The sequence below is a fragment of the Diadema antillarum genome, unplaced genomic scaffold (assembly GCF_040938485.1).
Source record: "Diadema antillarum isolate AM-2024a unplaced genomic scaffold, OU_Dant_1.0 scf00000094, whole genome shotgun sequence".
Classification (NCBI taxonomy): Eukaryota; Metazoa; Echinodermata; class Echinoidea; order Diadematoida; family Diadematidae; genus Diadema; species Diadema antillarum.
The window spans coordinates 2,469,420-2,493,221 of NW_027270983.1; the positions used below are offsets into that span (position 1 = coordinate 2,469,420).

At 37.4% G+C, this 23,802-nt stretch overlaps 2 protein-coding genes across 2 annotated transcripts; both read left to right on the plus strand.

Annotated features, from left to right (window-relative positions):
* The first annotated feature begins 1,918 nt into the window (after positions 1 to 1,918).
* Positions 1,919 to 5,576, plus strand: LOC139718443 (sulfotransferase 1B1-like). Its single transcript, XM_071629914.1, has 3 exons — positions 1,919 to 2,069; positions 4,970 to 5,229; positions 5,487 to 5,576. Exons 1-3 carry the CDS (start codon positions 1,919 to 1,921, stop codon positions 5,574 to 5,576), a joined length of 501 nt encoding a protein of 166 aa, XP_071486015.1.
* A 4,885-nt stretch (positions 5,577 to 10,461) lies between these two features.
* LOC139718444 (sulfotransferase 1A1-like) lies at positions 10,462 to 14,609 on the plus strand. Its single transcript, XM_071629915.1, has 5 exons — positions 10,462 to 10,557; positions 11,698 to 11,821; positions 12,359 to 12,456; positions 13,218 to 13,410; positions 14,500 to 14,609. The coding sequence occupies exons 1-5, from the start codon at positions 10,462 to 10,464 to the stop codon at positions 14,607 to 14,609; spliced, it is 621 nt and encodes a 206-aa protein (XP_071486016.1).
* Positions 14,610 to 23,802: the final 9,193 nt, after the last annotated feature.

The window sequence follows — 23,802 nt, forward strand, 5'->3', positions numbered from 1 at the left end:
ATCCTTCTTTCCTTTTTATATGATTACAATGGGTAATTTCGAACAGTTGTATAATTGAAAAGATTCAGATGCTATATAGCCATAAGTACACACGCTTATTTTCAATGGGAGTTGTAAAGTTGAGAGGTACTTGATTTGTTTGTATATCATATCTATCATGACAAGGAACGCTATTCGCAGAGACAGAAAGGTGACAAACTTTTATTGGTGACAGGTATATTTTGGTGGAGGTATATAGTATAGCTCGGGTATGTTTTTGTTTACCCTATATATCTCTTACTAGCTTCCAGGAACAATCTATTGTGAATGAAAGAAAATCAATATTGGCTGGTTCGAAGTTCAATCACTTCATTCATATAAGGCAAGCTCGGCTGTTTTTTTCTTTTCTCAGTCATGATAAGCTATAGGTAAGGTCACGTTGTCCTCAAGCGAAAAATAAAACAAACGGTAATTGGACTGAGCAGGAAAGTGTGTTTGTTTTGTTTGTTTGTTTGTTTGTTTGTTTGTTTGTTTGTTTGTTTGTTTCCATCTGAGAAGATGGCTGGATAGCCCATATTCAGCTACGTTAAGCTGGTCTTCCATGGGGTCCAGTTGGATGTGAGGTGGGACCACTTCACCGGGTTAAACACCCTGCTCTTTGCGATGAATGAATGAAGCGGGATCTTTTACGTGCATGAGTTGTTACTATCTCACACACGGGACCTCCATTTTATGTCCTATCCGAGAAGAGGGACAGAGTGTTTTGCCTCTTGCTAGAGGGGACGGTATGCTAACACACAACATTGCTCAATCCAGACTAGGGTTCGAACCCGGGCCGCGTGATCGTGAGGCAGACGCGCTACGGACTGAGCCAACTCACCGCGTCTGATACAGGGTTATGTACCTATACACCTCCAGCGCTTTTACTTGAAACAGGATAACAAACCAAGTTGTCATTTTCCATTATGGTTTAACATTTCAAACGAAAACAAGCACGTAAACATCATATATACTAACGATCATTCACTCAGTCAAAATAACTTTATATGGCTTATATGAGTTACGCGGTGGTTGACCAATAGTGGTTTGTCAAAAATGAAGACAGTTTTTACTAAAATCACTTCCTTATCAGACGTCTAAATGTTTGGTGTATATTTTTGAGGGAGAATGAATGCCCTCGAAGGTGATATCAACTTGCGGCCTGTATGCAGTGAAACGGCATTAGCAGATTTGGGAACATTTTGAAAGAGATGTGACAAACGTCTTAACGACAAAATATCTTAACACTGCATTTGTTTCCTTTTGTTTTTGCTTTCGTTGTCATAGCATTTAATTGTGCTGACATGATTTTGTGATATTACAAAAAAATGCAAAAACATGTTAAAATCTACTCTTTTTACAAACGGTACTTTTATTTTCTCTTAGTATATCCATTACTATCCACTATCAACTTGAACAGGAAGCGGAGCTCATCTAAATATGAACTCCGCTCCATTTCAACAATTAACTTGAACTTTTGCTATATAAGAATTGGCGTAATTTCACTTTAATTTCGAAGAAAATGTTTTGAATGGTGAAAGCGGAGTGTTGATGTGGGTGGGACCTCTGACTCGTAAAGAAAATGAGCTTAGATATCATATAAATTTTAGGAATAAGATACGTTACGATGAGAATGAGTTACAGTTCCACTTTTGATTAGTTTAGCATATGCAGGCTGCTTATTACAGTCCTCACTTGTTCTTCATCGGGTTCGAGCACTGTGAAATACAAATACCTACATCCACAATGAAGGGTAAATACAAGATTGGTTATAATGATCAGATATACATTCGGATTATTGCATGTTATACGTTCCCGTAGTTCGCAATCATTTTCATGCAGCGTTCTCTCTTTTTTATTTTCAATTTGCGTGATACAGGACCGAAAGACAGTAGCCAGTATGGAAGGAAAGGAACCTTCATCTGCCCCTGGTGTGCACATATACAAAGGGACTGTGCTTCCCAATAATGTGCTGGACTCCAGTATTGAAGCAATGCAGACATTTGAAGTTCGTCCAGACGATATCTGGCTGTGCACCTATCCAAAGTCAGGTATACGATTTCTCATGGGACTGCATTCCATTTAAACTCCTAACACGATAAAAAATACAGATACATTGTATGTCAGGATAGTAATTGAAATGACGAGTTTCATGAGAGATTGAGTGTGGTAAATACGCCGATCATTCCTAGAGGATATGACTACAGTTAACAGTGAAAATATAGTATCATACCTATATTTTTGTATATATACACATTTGTAGCTACCTAGCTTGATGGATAGATACACTTGATAGGGAAAAAAATCAATTTCATGCTTCTTACGCACGCCTGCAATAGAATAAGGTTAAATATCAATATATATATATATATATAATGTGATATTGAAAGAAATTTTATCTACTTTTATGCATATATGATAACATAAGATAAATCTTACGCCCAATAATGATCACACACATTTTTCTCTTCGAAGGTGTAACAGCGTTTAATTCACCTGTTCTGTCTCATACTTTGTTTCGGAAGTGTTGATTCTTAATTTGTTAGCATTACACCATTTTATAACGTCTAGTAAATTATGTTCAACTTCCTTATAGTCAATATTCTTAATTCCAGATGGAAAAGAATGAAATAAACTCAAATCATTTCAATTTATTTTATTTTATACAATGACAAAAACCATTGTGTACGAGTTTTGTTTCTATTGTTACGAGGCATGTACTCATCATCGCATTATGGTTTATTTTGTTACATTTTTTTCTGGTTTTTTTTAACCTTCGAAGGGAAAATTTGTCTAATCATTTAGGCGTAAAAATCCTCTTTATCTTATCCTACCAATGTAAACGAGAATAAAATTATCATATGAAACATATTTCATTCGATTCTATTGAACATTAACAAGCGTTAACTCTCTTTTTTTATGAGTACCTGGTAATTGTGACAAAAATGCACCCAGGACAGGCCCTCTGCGGCCAGAAAAAGAGAAGGCTTCCTGTCACTCAGCACAAGTCATTCACTCTCAGAGCTATTTACAGAGTAAGAGATAGAGGTTTACAGAGTTAATACTTCTTACCACATAGACTTCCAGGTGCCAGTGTGGAGAATGGCAGCTTGTTAAGTATACGTTTAAGACATCTTTTACTGCTGGGTCGCAATCGCACTACCCTATGACATTAATTAAAGACTCCCGAAAGTAAAGAGTTAATTATTTTTTTATTTCATTATGAAGCCAAAAACAGTAGATCCCTGTGGGAAGCTTACGTTAATTCATTCATTGCCGATGTTTCAGTTGTACGCATAAAGTAGGTATATGCAAGAGATTCAGTTATTGGTAGAGTTAATCTCCTTATGTTTTTCGAAGACTCTACCTAAAACAATGGAGACCTGTCTGAAACTTTGATTAAGCCTTTGCACATTTCAGTAATGCCGCAGAAAAGAGTTTAGGTAATGGAAGTGTTAATTTTGTTATATGTTAAAAGAACCCCCCCCCCCCCCAAACAGGGGGTCCTTGTCCAAAACTGCATTAAGTCTCTCCCTGTGGTAGAATGTGCGGAAGGTACGCCCAAGGCATCTAGTGATTTGTTACGTAGTATAAGGAGTTAATTAATTTATGTTTTATATGAAACCCCGGAAAGAAGGTACTGGCGAGTGTGGTGTTGCAGATAGGGTAACAGATAAGTCGGTAAGATAAGACGCCGTATCTAAATAAAGGGATTGAGCGGAGATATTTTGGTCATCGCTTGTATGGTTTGCTTTGTCTAAAATGGGAGAAACGAGAGTAGTTTTTAATTAAGAAGTAATGACCAAACGTAATGTAATGGTTTTCTTTATCTGCCCTTCCATTTGAGTGGTCGGGAAGGGTATAAATGTGTCCGGGTTTTGGTCTGGAAATCAGAGAGAATCCGACGAGGATCTCAGAGAGCAGACAAGTTCGAAACAAGGTACGGTTCTGGCCAGGTAGAGGCATTGGGTGCTGCAAGTCCCAACATAGAGCAAAAAGCAAATTTGGTTTGTAAGCTACGAGTTTATTTGCACATCGGCTTACCCCGGGCGAGTTAAATCTGTTAAGCCCCCCCCCCCCCCCCCCCCCTTCCGGGCGGCTGGTCGGAGTCGGTGGGGAACAGAGGATAGCACAGTCGGTTACTGAGCATCGGCTCGGTAATAGACATGGGCAGCGAGCGGCCCGTGCACGCAAGTATTCTGAGTTTCCTCACTGCCCAGTTCTCCTCCCTCCCCTGTCAATCTAGTCCGTTTATAGTTTAATCCGTTAAATCTGTCCCCCTTTTATGAATATGTTAATTCTGGTTGGTAAATATAACGGTAGGTCGTGAGAACTTGACCTCGGCTGATGCTGTTTTGGTCTGGCAGAGCCTTATAATAAAAACATTAGGAGCAGCACCCGATGCTCTCGTGCCGCCAGGCTCGAACGTCATTTTCCCATGTGTTTCACGTCATGATTTGATGAAGTAATGTTTTGTACCACCCAACTCGATATTTGTTAAAACCAAGTTTCACGAGTAATAAAACCTAGTATCTGAGTTGTGCTCAGACTCCCAAATGAACTGTGTGATCCGTGAGCTGCTTGCCCACTGACTGCTTAGACTGCTCGCTACCAGGAACGTTTGTGCACGCCGATGTAGGACGACGCTGTTGTGATGGTGATGTTGGTGCAGGGAGGTGCTCACCTCCCTGGTTGGTGCTATAGTTATTGGGAAATCGTACAGACATAGACACACATCCCAGAGAGACACGAGTATACATATGCACACAGACAAGTACATAGATTCCTCACCACGTTGGTGGTTATAAATCATATCACAGAGGACACACACCACGACTTTTCGCCACATTTATGTGGGTGTGCGTTTGTTTGTTTTTTTTTTATTTCAGAACATTACATTAAACGCACAACTCTTTCGTTCTTCTTAATCTCTTTGTGCATCTTTTCGAAGGAACGCACTGGATGTTTGAGATTGTTGGTCTGATCCTCACCAAAGGGGTGCCAGAAAAGATCGACCGGTCACTCGCCACCGGCACCGTTGAGATGATCGACATGACGCAAAAGATGCCGGCTACCCGCGAGGAAGAGCTCAAGAATCCTTTGGACCTTTCTCCCTTTTCGGATAAGATTGCGAAGGCGCCGTCCCCTCGTGTCATTATCACCCACCTTCCTCTCCGCTACTTGCCGCCAAACCTGGAAGAAAGAGGGAGGGTACGTCAGAGCAAGTCCAGTCTGTCAATTCAGCTGAACATCTTTTACCAAGCATTTACACATCAAAAAAACAGACAAAGATAGACCACGAGTGGATTTGCGATATCCTACAAAAAAAAGTGTTATTATCATTATTATTAATATTATTATTATTGCTATTATTACAATTATTACCATCATCATCATTATTATCACTGTAGTGTATAATGTTAAGGAGTGACTTTATACGATATGGTGTAATTAATCAACTCAATAAGGGAATGAAGTGGTCGGCAGCTGAGCTTCTCGATCTTGTACCCACCAATGCCCTTCATTTTGGAATGGAGTTAGATTCTGGTCTGATCTAATCAAGCTCTCTGAGATCCTTGAAGCAAAATCTCAAATTAAATTTCTTAAAATCTTGTGTTTAATTGTCTTATTCTGATCACTGGAAATATCTTTGTGCACTTACAGTAAAATCCCAACCGGGTGACGAAATTTATTCATTTCATTTCATTTCATTTCATTTATTTCCACATCCTGATAAAAAACATACAAGTAATACTAGAACAAACACATACACAGTAGAACATTGGAACAATACAGAAAAATGTTCAACTTATAACAATTCCACACCATACAAACACAACATAAAAGCAATTCGTTCAGTTTGTGGGGGGATCAACATAGACCGTTTGGTCTTTCTATGGCTGATCCCAAGTATTACAAATAAGATAGTTACATTGATGGAATACGAACAAGAAAACTATACTACCGAAAAAACACATACATTTAAGAAGGCAAGAGTCTCCATAGTGGCATGCTTATACACTGAATAAAACTTGAGACTTATAGCATATCTTTATGAACAAGAAAAAATTTATAACGTCTTTTAAATATTGACAGTCTATTAGACAACTTTATTACATTTGGCAAATCATTCCATAAGACAGGTCCCGTATATTTAAAAGTATATCTTGAAACACAGTATTTAAAATTTGGGATATGCAATCTATTCATCTGTCTAGTATTGTAATAATTCTTATTTTGGATGAAGGAAGTATCAAGAAACTTTGGCAAAATGTTGTTCATATATGTGTACATGAAAACAGCGAGGAAGAATTTGTGCATATCAAAAATCGTCAATAGGTTATGCTGTTTAAATAAAGGACCTGTGTGGCTAAAGAATGATAGATTACTAATCATACGAATTGCACGCTTTTGTAAAATAAAAATGCGCTCTAAGAGGTACTTTGCACAATTTCCCCATATTATGTTACAGTAAGATAAATGAGGCATAATCAAAGTATAATATAACTTTATAAGAACTTCAGAGGGTACGATTGCACGTATGCTATTGATTGCACCTATTGCTCTGAAGACTTTGCAGCATACTTCGTTGACATGATATCTCCATGTTAAATGATCATCAATGATGACTCCAAGAAATTTGGTAAAACAAACAACCGGAATTTTAAATTCAGCAATGTTAACATCAAAATTATCAATACTTACTACTTTATTTCTTGGTCTAAAAATTATACATGATGTTTTATCTGCATTTAATTTCAATTTATTGGCTATGAACCACTGATTAACTTTCTCTAATTCACAATTTAAGATTGCACTGATACTTTGTATATCTTCACATGAAATAAAAAAGCTAGTATCATCTGCATATGAGATCAACTCTAAATATTTGCTAGCATACTGTAAGTCATTTATATAAAGAATAAAAAGTAATGGGCCTAGAACTGACCCCTGAGGTACACCGATATTTACAGTCACACGGGGAGAAGAAAAACCATTATATGTTACATATTGCACACGATTTGAAAGATAACTCTTAATCCAATTCAAAGCTGTACCTCTTATTCCATAAAACTGCAGTTTACTCAACAGTATAGTATGGTCAATGCAGTCAAAGGCCTTCGACAAATCAAAAAATATTCCTACTAACAGGTTCTTATTTTCAATGGAAGTTGTGATTTTGTCTATAAAATCTAATAATGCCATATATGTGGAGTATTTTTGTCGAAATCCAAATTGTTTATTGAACAATACATCATTTTGGGAGAGGTAAGACATGAGACGAGTATGAACAAGTTTCTCAAATATTTTGGAAAACACAGATAAAATAGAAATTGGTCTATAATTTGATAAGACATTCTTCTCTCCTTTTTTGTATATTGGTATAACTTTGGCTACTTTTAAATTTTCTGGAAATATACCCTTTTCTATAGAAGAATTAAATATATGACACAATGGTGTTACAAAATAATATATTGACTTCTTTACAACTGAAGGATCGATGTCATCAAATCCAGAACTCTTATTTGTTTTCAATTCTCGCACAATCTTAATTATCTCGTCTACATGGATAGGTTGCAAGAAAAAAGAATGTGAGAATGATATATGTGGCAAGAATTGCATAGAATTTGAGTCAGATTCAGGTAAACTCTGTGCGAGTTTGGATCCTATATTGCTAAAAAATATATTGAATGTATTGACAACAGTTTGAGGGTCAGATATAACTTCTCCATCATGTTTAATTTCCAAGTTTTGCACATCATTTCTAGTTCTATTCAATACACTACTAATCAATTGCCATGTACCTTTCATATCATTACGTACATTCTCAAACATGTTGCTATAATACTCTCTTTTTCGAAAACGAATTGCACTGTTTACCATATTTCTGTATTTAACATAAATTGATCTTCTATACTGAGTTGGACTTTTTATGTATTTTCTGTAAAGCATGTTTTTCTTCCTACATAATTTCTTTATATCATCAGTAAACCACAGATTTATACTACTTCTAGGGGTTCTTTTCTCTTTCAATGGAAAACATTGATTGTATATATTTAAAAATTGTTGTATAAAAGAATCATACATACCGTCAACATCATTTATAGCATACACTGTTTGCCAATTCATATCAATGAGCCTTGATTGAAATTTGTATATATTTTCCTCAGTTATTATTCTCTTATATACCTTAGGCTTTACATTTAAACTTGGACAGTTATGATGATCAACGATTGTAAAAATACCAAAATGATCACTCACATCAGCCATAATAATACCGGTTTTCATTACATTTTTTGCATTGTTTGTAAATATATTATCAATTAGTGTTGCAGTATTTGCAGTAATTCTGGTTGGCTTTAATATCAGCGGAAGAAATGAAAAAGTAGCTAATAAATCAAAAAAATTGTTTCGATGTGAGGTGGAAGAAGAGCTCAGTAGGTCAATATTAAAATCCCCGATCAAATAACATATTTTTCTTTCACGAGTTACCTTGGCAAGAAATGTCTCCAATAAGTGCATAAATTCAATCACACTTTGTCCAGGAGGTCTGTAAATTATGGCAAGAATTGCATTTATATGATTGCACTGTATTTCGGCAACAATTGTTTCAATATTATCATTAAAAATGTCCAGATCCTCCCGTCTCTTGTATCGCATACTACTCTGCATCATACATGCAACTCCTCCTCCTCGCTTGTTTTTCCTACCTGATCCAATAAATGTGTAGCCAGGTATTGTAATTGATTCATGATTGCACAGCCAAGTCTCTGTTAATGCTATGAGAGAGAAAGAATTAGATATACTGGCAAGAACAGTGGTCAAGTTATCTAAGCTTTTCTTGATACTTCGACAGTTGAAATGTACAATAGATAAAACTTTCGGATTACTTGAAAACACATCATTGACAGCATTATCATACTCGTGGGGCAAGATGTAATTTACATCCTCAATAAGGAGCTTATACCTGTCAAACATGGGATTTGCATCTTCAGAACTTTCTTGTAAACAGTTAATACATTCTTGATTATGATCATCAGGGATCTGCCTTCTACAAGTTACACATAAATGACGATAGGTGAACATTAACATCAAACAAGTCTAAACATATATCCCGGGACTTAATGTGTACATGCAAAAAAAAAAACAACAACAACAACAACAACAACAACACACAAGTATTAAAACAAACAAGTGATGTATAGATGAAGACACTAACACCTAGGGGGTATACAAAATGTAATGTGTCTTGAAAACCAGTCAGTGTGCAAGCACTTAAAAATATATCATACAAATAAGACCTATACTATTCAGAGCCAGATGTCCTTCCAAGGAAGAGTATAAACTGCAATACACTTTAGGCGACTATTATATAGATTGTACAGTACTAATCATGTTACACATAATATATATCATAAATTACAATGACTTTATTTCTTTTTCATTGTGGATCACTTTTGTCACCTTCTTGTTTCCTTTCAACAGCACAATTATCCTACCATCCTTGCTCCAGGCATTTTCAACATTCTTGTTCGATCTTGCAGAGTTCAACAGTTCCTGATTCTTTTGCGTCAGATCCTCGACCAAAACCATCTTTTTCCCCTTCAGGTTCCTTCGGTGGGCAATCATCTCCTGTCTCTTCTTGTATGCCTTGAATTTCACTATGATTCCTCGAGGAGATTCTGTGCCATCCTTTCGCATTTTCCGAGCCCCTACGCGGTGACTTCTCTCGATGTCCGACTCCTGCAGATCCACTCGCAAGACGTCCTTTGCCAGCCCGACAATGATCTCATCTGTGTTTTCTCCTCTTTTCTCCGGGTAGCCGAACAGACGTAAACAGTTGCGTCTGGAGTACTGCTCTTGTTCGTTCAGAGAATTGTTGACCTTCTGGAGGTTATTTTCTTGTCTCTCCAGTTTCTCTTTCAGACGTGCGATCTCCATTTCCTTTTTCTTGTTGGCAATTTGAAGATCATGTATGTCACCCTTTTGTTTGTCTACCTCTCCCTCAAGCTCTGTCAATCGTCTATTCACAGATTCTTCGATGACCGAGAGGAACTGTTTATTTGTAAGGAGGTATTTCATGATGTCCTGAATCAGGGACGATTGCGTAACTTCTCTCACCTCCTTTGTCTTTGATCTGGTTGAGGGTGGAACAGAGGCCATTGCACTGTACTGAGCAGGTGTGAACGATATATATGCATGGGATCAACAAACGTAGTTCGGGAATTCAGTCTGGCATTCACTGGAGAGGTTGTTATGATGAACATCAAATACTAACAGGTGTGGTTCCGCGTCTGTTGTTGGTGCAGACTCAGAATTCTTTCGGCATGAGGGGTACTAGCCCTTTATGAACATGGCCTGGCCTGTATACTCTGAAATGTTGAGAATCTCTCATCGAAATGGAAGGGATGGGACTATGGTACTTACAGCAGCCATGAAGAGATGTCCCCCTTCTCAGATATCTGCAAGTATTCACCTATGAATGGAGTCATATTTGCTGAAAGGCGTATTCAGAAGTTCTCCTGGAAGTACTCTGAGGTATATACAGTGCTACATGATTACTTTGAATGTCCGCAGCAACAACATAATCTGGATTTTGCAGCCACGATGTCCACACGATGTTCACAATTCACAATTCACAATTCATGTACCAAATTGTGACTAAACTTTCATATCTTAGGTTAATCATGAACTCTACAATTATCAGTGCATTACGTAATTTCATAATAAATTCATTACATTATCGACACATTACGTTCTCAACTTATGCTAGAGTCACACACGGCCGGATTTCGTACTGGGTTCATAAGGAATTAAAACCGTATCGACCCGGTTCGAGCCGTAGAGACCCGCATTGATCCGCATCGTAACCCGTGTCAATTCCTGATGGATTCCGTGGGCTACGATTAGGCGGTGAAAAAATTTTTGGTCATGTTTAAAATTTTGTCACGGATTTCAATTCCATATTGATATCCGAATTGACCCGGTTCGAACCGCATTGACTCGCATCGACCCGCTGCTACCCGCAGCGCAAAACCGTATGGACCCTTGCCGTATACCGCATTGCCTTCACGCAACGGATGATGACAAGGTTTACGGTACGGGTCGAAGCTTGTCGGCACAGGTCGATAGGGGTCGAAAAGGATTCAGTTAAGGATTTATTAAGCGGTTATTATACGGTTCGATACTTGTCACGGGTCTCTACGGCTCGAACCTGGTCGATACGGTTTTAATTCCTTATGGACCCGGTTCGAAATCCGGCCGTGTGTGACTGTAGCATAAATTTTTCTCAATTCCGGGACTAATCCGGCTCATTTTCACTCGGATGAAATCCGTTTTGTGACCCGGCCGTGTGTGACTCTAGCATTAATTCACCAATCATTACTTTAGAGTCTACATTGTACAAGCTTCTGCTTTTAAGCAAGTTCTTAATGTTACACTTTATCAAATCTGTTTTATATAAATCTGTTTGTTGTTGCATTTTTCTTTTGAACAAGTGCAAAGTGCACTACTTTTTCTTCTTTTTCTTTTCTTTGTTTCTTTTGATCTGTGGCACAATGAATCAAACAAGAAATGCCATGTTTATCTAAAAAAAAAAAAAAATGCATTTTATGATCATCCATGGAGTTCCAAATGCTGCAGAATGTACCTTCAGACGCTTTTTATTTCAAATCACAGGTCATTTGCGTGGCTCGCAACCCCAAGGATGTCCTGAACTCACTCTACAACATGGTGATGAGGGTTGAGACCAAGCCACCGGACTTTAGTTGGGAGTTATTGCTGGGTGTATTTCTGGAAGACAGTAAGTGCACTCTGCCATGATAGTGACAACAGGAATACATTTTAAACGTTTACCTCTCCACTACCCGAGACATGGCTGGCGCAACGTTTTAAAAGTGTGTGTGTCGGGGGGGGGGGGGCAGTTCATATATCTGGTGCTACTCACGGATTTCCTCAACTGACAAGGGAAAAAAAGATAGATTAATAAAAATTAAGGTCTTCAGCGCAACTTTCTGCTGCGCCAGTTCCGGGTTTCTTCAACTGGCAAGCAAAACACCACACACACGCACAAAACAAAAAAAAAAGACACACAAAAAAAGTAACCACTTTTTTTTTCTCGTGCAACTTCCTGGGTTAAAAAAAAGTAGGGCCAAGTAGTTAGGCCCTATGTATTCCTATGTATTATCCCCCCCCCCCCTCCACCAACCCTCCTTGCCCTGGCCCCGCGAGAGATTATTTGATTAACTCATCTTCATTTCATTAGGATTCAAAAAGTACTAATTATTTCTGATGACTCGTATCATATAATATTTTGCTTTATTTTCTTCTTGTGCTGCAGAAGACGCTTTTGGACCCTGGCGTGATCACGTCAGGGAATTCTGGAAAATCAGGGAAAAGAAAAACGCTGCATTTTTCTTCTATGAGAGTATGAGAAAGGTAAACAGAAAAAAAAAAACAGCAACTCGATCACTACCATGTTTCGTTCATTCTTTAAGGATTAGCATTCAGCATTTTTTTTGTAAATGGCATGGAAACTGAGGAGAGCCTCCTTCCTATACGGATATTGGCAAAGTTGATAACATAAATTTTGACAGCAATGATAGATATATGCAGATACAGCACATCAATCGCAAGCAATACGGTATCAATTCCTTTGGACAGAATGGAAATATGCGATGAGGTATAAGTATGATACTCTGGATTTGAAAACAGGATATCGCGTGGTTCAAATCTTCCCTCTTGCTTTCCACCAAGGACGAGATGTTTAGATGTCCCTCGCTACCGAGCTGTAGGAATAGATATCTGGCGTAAATGCTTGAGCAAAAAGATGGTGAGGTAGCAATGTAGCAAATGTTAGATTTCAGCTTGTACCCTCCCCTATAATATTTCTTACCGCTGTGTCAGTTTTCAATCTACCTATGTACTATTTCCGACTTCCTGATGGTGCGTGCACACGATGCAATTAATCTCGAAGTAAAAGGATATCTGCCTAGAAACGTTCAAATTTTCATTGCCGACTCAGTCACGACAAAACTGCTTCATCTTTTTTTTCTTTTTTTATATCGTAACTTTCCTCTGTTCAACGAACATTCATTCCAATCACAACTTCACAGATGCTTTATAATGACTTTGGATTAAAAGACAAACAACAATAACAACAGTCAGGTCACGCAACAACGTGTTCATTTCGCAAATAGGATCCAGTGGGCAGTGTCCGAAACGTAGCCGCCCATATCGGCGTTGACCTGACCGCCGAGGAGCTTCAGAAGGTGGTAGAGCACAGCTCGTTCAAAGGAATGAGTAAGACGTACGCGACCGGTGAGGCTAACGCGAAAGAAGGCAACAAGGTCTTCTTTGAACAGATCAAAAGCTTTCCATTCTTGGGCAAAGGTAAAAGCCACGACCCCCATGACTGCCTTTTCCCTAACCTTCTTCTTCTTACCTGTTATCTCCCTTCTCTTAATCAAATGTTAATCGTCCAGTTTCTTCTCAGTCTGCCACATGCCTACTTCTTCTTTTACCCCCTTTTGCCCTTTCTTTTACCCTTCTTTGAAATCCTTTCCTAATTTCCTTTATCTTTACTTGATCGTTTGTTTTCACCCTTACTCTCTTCCATGTTTCCTGATTGTCATCTCTTTCAGCTGTTTATCAGCTCGCCCTCCATTTCTTCTTTTCCTCCTCCCCTTCAATCCAAATATGTAAAATCACATTGAGTGGTAGTTTTAGTTTTGATTTCTACGCATGTGTTTTACTTTTTAACCTGACGATTACGATGATTATTGTTTAAGAGGTTAAAGGTTTAGAGTTGGCTGCCGGGTGGAAATCCAGGAATCTGCCAGATTAATGTTGAAGTTTAAAAAAAATGAAGTTAGTGATTGGATAATTATATTAGAATCTTATTGTGTTTTTCATGTTTTAAAGTTTGATGTGGGTCATGGCGTTAAGGGGTGGGGATCAGGGGTTGAGGGATAATGTTTTAGCTTTGAATGATTGTTTGATGTTATTTAGGGGCAACATGTTTGAGCTCACATGCCTACGGGCAATAGTGAATGTCTTGACTTTTGTGTGCCCTGACCCTCATGTTGTCTCCATTTATTTCATATTCATTTTGTGTAACGTGTACAGTACAGTGTATTCCTTTGTAATATTCATTCTGGTTTTTGTTTCATGTTTGCAATGTTTATTATATGTATCCTATACTCTTTACCTGGTCGACTGAATAATGATAATAATTATAATAAGCATAAACAAAACCAAGACAAATCTTCCGCAAATCTCTTTCTTTTCATGTACCTCTAACGTCCTTTGATTTAACATGTTTCTGTCTTTTTAGATTTATCACCACTCAAGTTTGAATTTTTCTAGAATTGTAGATTATGAATTACATGACTTCATAATTTCTAATATTCCCCGCCATTTGTAAACCGTTTACGCCTTATGGATTCACTCATGGCAAGTTTTATTTCGTTATTCTTGCAGGCTATTCTGGACAGTGGAAGGATCGCTTCACCGTGGCTCAGAACGAAATGTTTGACAAATGGTACAACGAAAAGATGACAGGGGAAGACCCTACTTTTCAGTTTGAATGATCGCGTCATCTCATATGGGAGTTGATGCGTCTTTCGTCCCATTTATCTACAACACAAAGTTCTTTGCAACCAAATTATATGTCTCTGGTCTAAACGCCGTCTTTCATTTTTTTTAAACAAATCGTAGTGAGTTCACTCTTTATGATTTGATTTGTAATCTGAAAGAAATTTTGATGCAAATACCAACTTTAGAAAAGTATCATGTGACTTTCCATTCAAGTACACAAGTCGAAAAACTGCCAAGAACAACGTTATATTCATAATATTAATGAACTTTCCTAAAATGCCTAACAACGTTGAATGACAATGAAAATGTGTGTGACTTAAAGCAAACAACTAATAAAGCAAACGCACTCAATACATGATATATGTATATGTAATGTATATATATATATATACAAAAAAAAATGAGACTTAAACAAAATATGTGAATATCTAAAGTGAAAAAGAATGGAGACCATGTTTAGAATATAAGGACGCCAGGAAGATAAAAGAAAATACATAGTAGCACGGTATTCTATAACGCTATAATTGTGTCAGTGTCTCAAGCTCTGTTGACGTTATCAGCAAGTTATCAGTTATAACAAAAAAACAACAGTGACAACGAATACATCTCCACTTCTTGAGAAATAAACCCCGCTGAAGTCGTTCCCTTTTCCTTGGACATATCAAGTTCTGTCATTTCCTGTGTAAAAAGCGTCGAGTCAAGATAACTTGATGCTCATCTGTAGTGATGTCCTTTTTACGTTTTGTTCCAGCCACGGTCTAGTCGATGTCTGTTGTCACTTGTATAAATTATGTCATATATATATATATATATATATATATATATATACACGTATATATGTTAAACATTTTGTATATACAAGATGCAGCAAATAATACACAGAAAAACGTGTTGTGCTTGTACCTGAAAGGGTTTAGTATAAAGGAGAGACGCATGCACACGACGCAGTCACACACTGGTACACATATTATACCATTCCAATACTGTGTTACGTCTAAATCTGTTACTATTTCGTCGTTTGTTTAATATGCATGCATATTGTTAGGAAATAAAAATAAAATGAGTGAATGAATAAATACACCCGTGTGTGCTTCCATATTTGTACATCATTGTCTCACTCTTTCTTCTTTATATACATGTATAATAGTATATGTATGTATATATATATATATATATGTGTGTGTGTGTGTGTGTGTGTGCGTAAATGTGTGTGTACAATAACTTAAGACACACGGGACACTTTGGCCACTTACTTTCTAATTAATATTTCATGACGAATGTTATGAACTGAGTTTATTATTACTGTAGTTGTGGTTGAGGTGCTCCAGTCATTTTTACGCTTAAACGTTATCTCATTTTGTTGTTGTCACCACTTTCAGCGTTCAGGGAGAGAAAGTTACTGAGAGAGTGTTAGAGGTGAACACCTCAAGAGAACTTGTAGAAGTTCAACGACCAAACACATATCCACACATAAACATGAACTATACATAATATATGTATTTATAATATATAATATATAAATGATATATATATATATATATATATATATAAAACATATATAATACATATATGTAACATATATATATACATATACAATTTGTATATACACATATATATATAAAACATATATAATATATATAATATATATATATATATATATATATATATATATATATCATATATGTATGTATGTATGTATGCAGATATTCCTATGTGTACACCCATACGCCAACAAAAAGAATTTCCTATATGGACAATAAAATGAATCTGAATCTGAATATATATATATGCAAACCAACATGAAAATTACCAAATTTTAAGTCTTGAATAGGATTAATTCAATTACTTTATTTAACGTTTTGCATTTTCGAGCAAATATCCTTGTTACACTGCAAAGTCTTAAAAAGCGTTTTTAAGAGTTACCTTAGGAAAGCTATGCGCACATTTCACTTTGATAACAGCTATACCTACACAAATTTCCTTAACTATACACTCCTGATAATAATGTTTAAACAATCCTTAACAATCATGTGCATCCAAACGTTGAATAATATACAGAGCGAAAAATGAAGAGCTTATGAGAGATTCTTACTTTATATATCAACAACAACGTTACCATACTATAGTACAAATTCATTAAATGTTTTCAGCGCATTGTGTTTTTTGCATTTCGTAAGGAGAGTGACTGGGACTTGTTCGCCTGAACTAGAGGATATAAGCAGGGAGGTGACACCTCAATGATATAAGTCGTATTAAATCCATTATTTACACTTTATAGTTGAGGGCTAAAACAAGGGCGATATAGGCGCAACTCGTATTTTGTCACCGCATGATAATTACCGGATGTCTATAACTTGGTCCAGGCAATCTGTTACTCTCGTTTATACACTCAAGTTAACGTACAAGTTATCAGGACTGCATTTCGAATTATGTGTTTGTCTGTGTGTGTGTATGTGTGTGTGTGTGTGTGTGTGTATGTATGTCTATATGTGCGTATGTGCCTGTGTGTGTGTGCATGTGTTTGTGTGTTTTCTTTTTTTCCAATAAAGTTTCCATCTTTCAATCACCGAGTTAACAAACATAATTATGTTAATTGACAAATAACTCCATACAGTAAGCCTACCTGTCTTCAAGTGACTGGCAAGTTGTCTTTGTATTGTTACATGAACTTTGTGCAGGAGGATGATACTCATGGCTGGATGACACTTTCGAATTATAAGGTGGATTTAAGGTGGTTTGACTTAATCAATAAACTGCCAGAGAACATTGCGATTAAATTGCTTTTGGTTTCTTTTTCATCTCTATCTTTCTCTTTCTATAAATGGAGCATAGTTATTCACATAGGTTTCAAGCCATGATTTCTTCATCCGCTTAGTTTTTTGTCACATACTAGGCATAAATCTGTATCGATAACAAACATGAGTGATTGGAAATAAAAATTTCATTTGAATTTGAATATATTAAGAGCTAGCACGTGGTCGTTGGCTTGCTTGTTTGTTTATTTTCAGCTATGCTTTTCTGGAATTTACTTTTCTAAGCAGCAGCTAACACTCCTTTGATTAGCCTAATTTGGAACTTTTCTGTGCAGGGTCACCTGAATGAGCTATTCTTGCTTTTGCACAATTATATCAAAATAACGATGAATATGACTTGGATTGATAAAGTGAAGTAAATGATAACGGCTTATAAGTACCGGAGATATTGTCAGCCGATAACAGTCAACTATCTAGTATTCAGATTTATATAAATTAGCTTGGAATGATCACCAGTGACAATGTACAGTAATTTACTGATTTACAGTTACGCCTTAATGCAATAAACACAACATATGATCACTATCAATCTATCTCTTCACTTTTTCATGCTATCATAGGCTTCAACTTCTTAACTTCACACATAAAAGTTCACTAGAACTGGTATATAATTATACATTCACTAAATTTTCAAAACGACAATTAAATGGAAATCCTTGAATAATAAATAACAATCACACTTAAATGGAAATCCTTGAATAATAAATAGCAATCACACTTCTGTCTAGAAAAAAAAAATGAATCATCCGCACAATTCACTGGCTAAAAATAAGTCCATTGCAATTTGTATGTGAAGGGTATAGACTATTAAAGAAAGTTGGATAATTGTAGAAAAATAAGCGATAACAATGTTAAACTCCCCTCCACCCCCTCCCATTTACAAAGTGGGGGAGGACACATACAATCATCTCTTCAGGTTTCGGGGGTATATGCATATCTCTTTTTACCAGTGACATTCTTTTTATCACGTATTATTACTATTAACACTGTTTTTCTTCCCCATATCCATCTTGTTATTATCATTATTGGTATCATTATTATCATGATTATTATCATTATCATCATCATCATCATTACAATCACCATTATCGCATCATATTCTTAGTCATCATCACCTTGTCTTTTTCAGTATTAAATCTGATCCCTAAAACAATCTTCTCCTGCCTCTAATCCATGAGTTAGCGACTTTAAATGTTTGACAAGAGACGTATACAAAGGAGATGGCTTAAATGTATGATGACAATGCTTGCTATTGTTATTACCAATAGAACCATCACTATTGTTACCGTGATTACAAATATCTTTTAAATGACACATAGTACGCTGTAAAAAAAAAAAAAGGAAAAAAGCATGCATTGCACAACTGGACGACTACGGTTGTGATATCATGTATTTCGTTCTTCTCGATATCTGGCATTTACGTTTTATTAAATTTATTTCAATTTTTCTGACGATTACTTTTGCCTGCCAACAACATGCGTGTGTCCCCAGGGTTAAAAGAAACACGACGATAAACATTTGTTGCTAAACTTGTCATTGCACATATCACTCAAATTTGGTAATTCTTCTTGTATAGAGATGACCCCCCCCCCCCCAGAAAAAAAAATAAAAAAAAATTAATTACTTGTTTTGTTTCGGTGTGTAGAAGATAACAACACATGTTTGTGGCAGGACCGTAAGATGGGGTGGAGGTATAAGTTGCCCCCCCCCCCCCTCCCCTAATGTTTAGAGCTATCTTTTTCTTTGGACCCGGAATGTCCCGGATATGATATTTTCAGAAAAAAAGATCAATAACTGAGAAAGTCACGCAAGAATTAAAGGATTTATTTGTTTTTATAAGTTTCTTGAGTTTGTTAATTCCGTCTCTCAGAGCGATAGAATAATGGCAATATGGTGGCCTTTCATTGTCACTGCCAATGAGCGCTATGAACCTCCATAGACATAGTACACACCTGACACGGGGAACAATACGTGACAGATTCTACGATTTAGCTATTCAAATTGTCCCTCAATATACTTTTTTTATTTTAAAAAAAATCTCCAAATTCAACCAGAAGTGTGCACAGATCATTAGATTTTAATTCTAAAAATGCAAAAACTCCCTCGTGTAGGAGAAGGACCACCTCCCACACCCTACCCGGCTAGTTCCACTTCCATAATCTTAGTACAATGGAAAGAGGTGCACCTGGAAATACCATGATTTAAGTATAGACATTGTCCTGACTATTTTACCTTCAACTTTTCGATTGCCTATTTCCAAAGTACCCCCACCCCCCCCCCCCAAAAAAAATAAATAAAATGTGAACAAGATCGTTGAATTTCAGATCTAAAAATAACCAAAAGCTCTCTGGTGTAGCAGTGGGATACTCCCGTCCCATGCCTTCCCCTTTCTCTCTCTCTCTCTCTCCATATAAGACAAGAAATGTAAGGACACATTGAAGACGCACACATCAAGATATAGGTGACAGATGCATTTTAGCTGTCCACATTGGCCTTGAATATTAATTTTCCTTTTTTACTCTTCCATTGAAAAATTTCGAAATATTCAAAAAAAAAATGTCTCTGCACCAGGTAGTTGAAATTCAGTTCCATAAACGAAAAAAGCTTCTTCATTTGGAAAGGGGACCCCACCCTTCAACACACACATCCTCTAATGGCCTTCTTTCCATCTCTTTAGACACCGTGATAGACTCAGTACACGGTAAAGACGCAGACGCCGAAAAAGAGGTGACACATACAATATTATCCAGTTAATTAAAAAGTTCCCGAATATCCCTCCCCTCCCCCCCCCCCAAAAAAAGTGTACACAAGATGGTTGAATTTCAGTTCTTAAAGTGCAAAGGCTCCACACCTTTGGTCCTTCTCCATGGATATAGTACACGCACACATAGTAGTAAAGACACACACGGACAAAGAGGTGATAGGTACCACAATTTAGCCTCTCGCAATGCCCTTGAATGTTAATATTACTTCATACTTTTTTTTTAATTTTCCCCAATTCCAATCCCCCTCCCAAAGTGTGCTTAAAACCGTTCCTTAAAAGCAAAACCTCGCTAGTGCAGGAGGGGGATATTCCCCTCCCATCCTCCCCTGCTCAGTCGCTTCTCTCCCTTACTGCACCGTTATTTCAAAATATTGAACATAATGTTCTTGCCCCTGCCCCTAGAAAATTATTCCTGCGTATGGCCATGTATGCGTGTGTGGTCTGAGGACAAGCGTGGACAATGTAGTAACTTGAAAAACAAAGTGGATGCCCTTTCAAAATACTATGAGAGTCATGTTACCCAATATTCATGCATGCAGGGGCCCACGATGGCGGGACTGAGAACGTAAAGCTCTGCTCCAGCCTATTTCTCGATATAAAATTCAGGGCCCGCGAGCCCCGCAGTTTAACACGGGGACAAATAAAGCAAACTGAGCATTGGGAATGGGGGATTACACCTGGTCATTGAAAACAATGACCATTTTCTCCAATTCAACGGCTTGATCACCTCCCATTTCATCAAATGGTATGGGATGCAGGACGGAAGTCGGATTGTCCGAAGCGTAGTCTCTGGTGACCACCACACCGTCCTGCCGAAGCCAGTACACGGTATCGTTGAAAATGCTCACGTCCCTCATGAATCTGCTTGTGGCTGCACCTTGAATGTCAACTCCTGGTATCTTAGTTTGCCCTGCGCTCGCTGGGGACAGGTCAGTGTAGTAAGCTGTGTCGGTTCCCTTCGAGTCACAATAGAGCAGTCGACCAGCTGTGGAACAGAACAAAAACTTAAGAAAATAGGAATATTTTGATCTAACATAGTTGTTTTAACAAATATGGTCACTATGTAAAAAAGAATGAAAGACCAATCTTGAAACTTTCCCGCATGTCCAGAAATAATGTGGGCATTTATCAAAGTTTAGTCTGAAATGTTAACTTACTGCACAGTAACAGTCATTCGTCAAACTACGTCATGATTTACTAAGACCAACCTGGAAAGCCAGTAATAATACTAATACTAATACTGTCTTATTTACCCAGGGAAGCCTCTCCAGTGTTGCCACTGCTATATCAGAGGGCCCTGCCATTATCATTACCCCAGCGTTGCCAGGTACCCATTTATACACCTGGGTCGAGAGGGACATTGTGGGTAAAAACATCTTATCCAATGATGTAACTATGTATAATAGGCACTGAGCGGGATTCGAACTCGGGTCCTCCGAATAGGAGTCGAGAGTCGCATCTACTATGCCACAGCGCTCCCACAAAGAGACAGTGTTGTTATAATCAAGAACTAAACGAGAGTACTCACTCGCCATTCAAAGCATACAAATTTGGACAATGCCAAAAAGTAGGCCATCAACTTCGGAACCACAAACCTGGAACACCCATAGAAAGATGCATTCGAATCATGTGTGAGTCATTTAAGAATGAAGTCATAAATGAGGTACTTCTATTTGTTTGTGTTTCTGGCTTATAAGAAGGAAGGAAATATTGGCGGATGGTGAAGGAAAAAAGGCATAAAGGCGCGAGATTTGAAAATAAGTGAATTCACCTATTAAAACTGAAAGATAATCGCTCTGGCTACAGTGCATGCTTAGCAAGATACGCTAACTCATTGGAGAAAGGAAATCTACTTCTCTCATTAGGCTGCATTGGTGGTTGTATTTTTTTTTTCTCGCGAGGATTTGGGTTCTGACAATTTTGTTACTCGTCCGATGTTGTTCCTGCGTTTATGAGTGTGAATTGATATCAAATCATTTCATTGGAATCAAGGGTGTTTTGTCGGTCTAAGAAAAATAGGCATATATCCTATCATCGTTTGCACCTTTCCCCATATGTGACACTATGTCCGAGTCATGATGTCATTGAACTTAACTTGAATAATTCATTGTACATCTTACTCACAACTTGTGTCGACTGACAATCCGGTGATGAAGAAGCTACCAGGTGTGTTAATAAACATCCCAGTACAATCTTCATCGTCTTGATGAAGGCTTTTACACATAATTCCTCTGACGTTCTTTCTCGTCCAGTACATGTAGCTAAAACACAGGAAAAGGAATGGTACAAATATGTCACATGGTCGACGTGTTTAACTGATTAGAGTGCGGGTTCACGTCACGAGTTCGACACCCACGAGTCATACGGCCCTATGCATAGGTAATACAACCCACGAGTTCGTCACTAGGCAAATAAGACCGATCAGGCTGACACTAAACAAGGTCCACGGAGTTCGATAGCAAGGAAAGACTTCAACAACAACAAAAAAGACAGGTTCGACACATTAAATGTAATGCCGAAGTCGTCGACCGTATGACTCATTGGTGTCTGTCTCGTGGGATGACCCTCGTGGGATTACAACGCTCATTTGCAGAAAGTGTTACATGGTGTCAATGTATGATAGCGAGTTGAAACGTCGTCCTATCTTTACATTCGTTAAAATATTGAAATATTCTTGATTTTCGGTCGTTTTGATTATCATTCAGCAGGTTACTATAATGTTTTGACTGGCCCATTGTGTTCGAATGCCCGATCCACAGCACATTCCGCTACATCCGAGCAACCGACTTTCCAGAAGCTATCATTATCTGGCTCTCGGTTTTTTTTTTTTTTCATTTTCTATGCAAGGCTTGCAGAAATCAGTTTGGGAAAGTAAGTTCTATATCGATGTTACTATATTGATGATACTTCAAGTAAGGGGAAAATATATATCGGCCTATTCTTACCCGTTGTAAAATACGGAAGAAAACCCTTTAGCGTCAGGGAGGTCCATTACGTGTCTCTCATTTCCTTCCGGGTCAATTGACATCTGAGTAAGCTTGGTCCAGTATAAGACGTAAAGCGTCCTTGGTGACTCTTTGATAGCGATTGCTCTTATTGTGTCTAGAGGTAAGATAATAGTGATACAAAATGATGTGTGAATCTTATAATTTGATAAAATCATGGCAACCGTCAACATAACCATCATGGTTTTCACTTCATTCAAATTAGTTTTTGCTGGTCCATATTCAAATTTGTTTGTTCAGGTCCACATATTCAGAATTTCATTCAGAGTTCACCAAATTCAACCTTGATTCATTATCAACACGTCTTTTATCGTCCAAGAAAACCAATTAGTTAACTAATTTTTCTGGCACATTCTATTTACATAAATATCACATTAAAACTCAGCCACAGCTGTGTACCCTAAGATATTTTGTTCTTGTAAACATTCCGAGTTTGGGTATCTCATATTTTCATTTTTACATAGTGTATTATAATGTATGCATATATATACATGTATACTATATTTATTAAAGTATAGAGAATTATAACAATAATGTCTTATAATTATATACATGTATATAATGTCACGATAGAGGAATGCATTAAATGCCAAGTGACTTGATT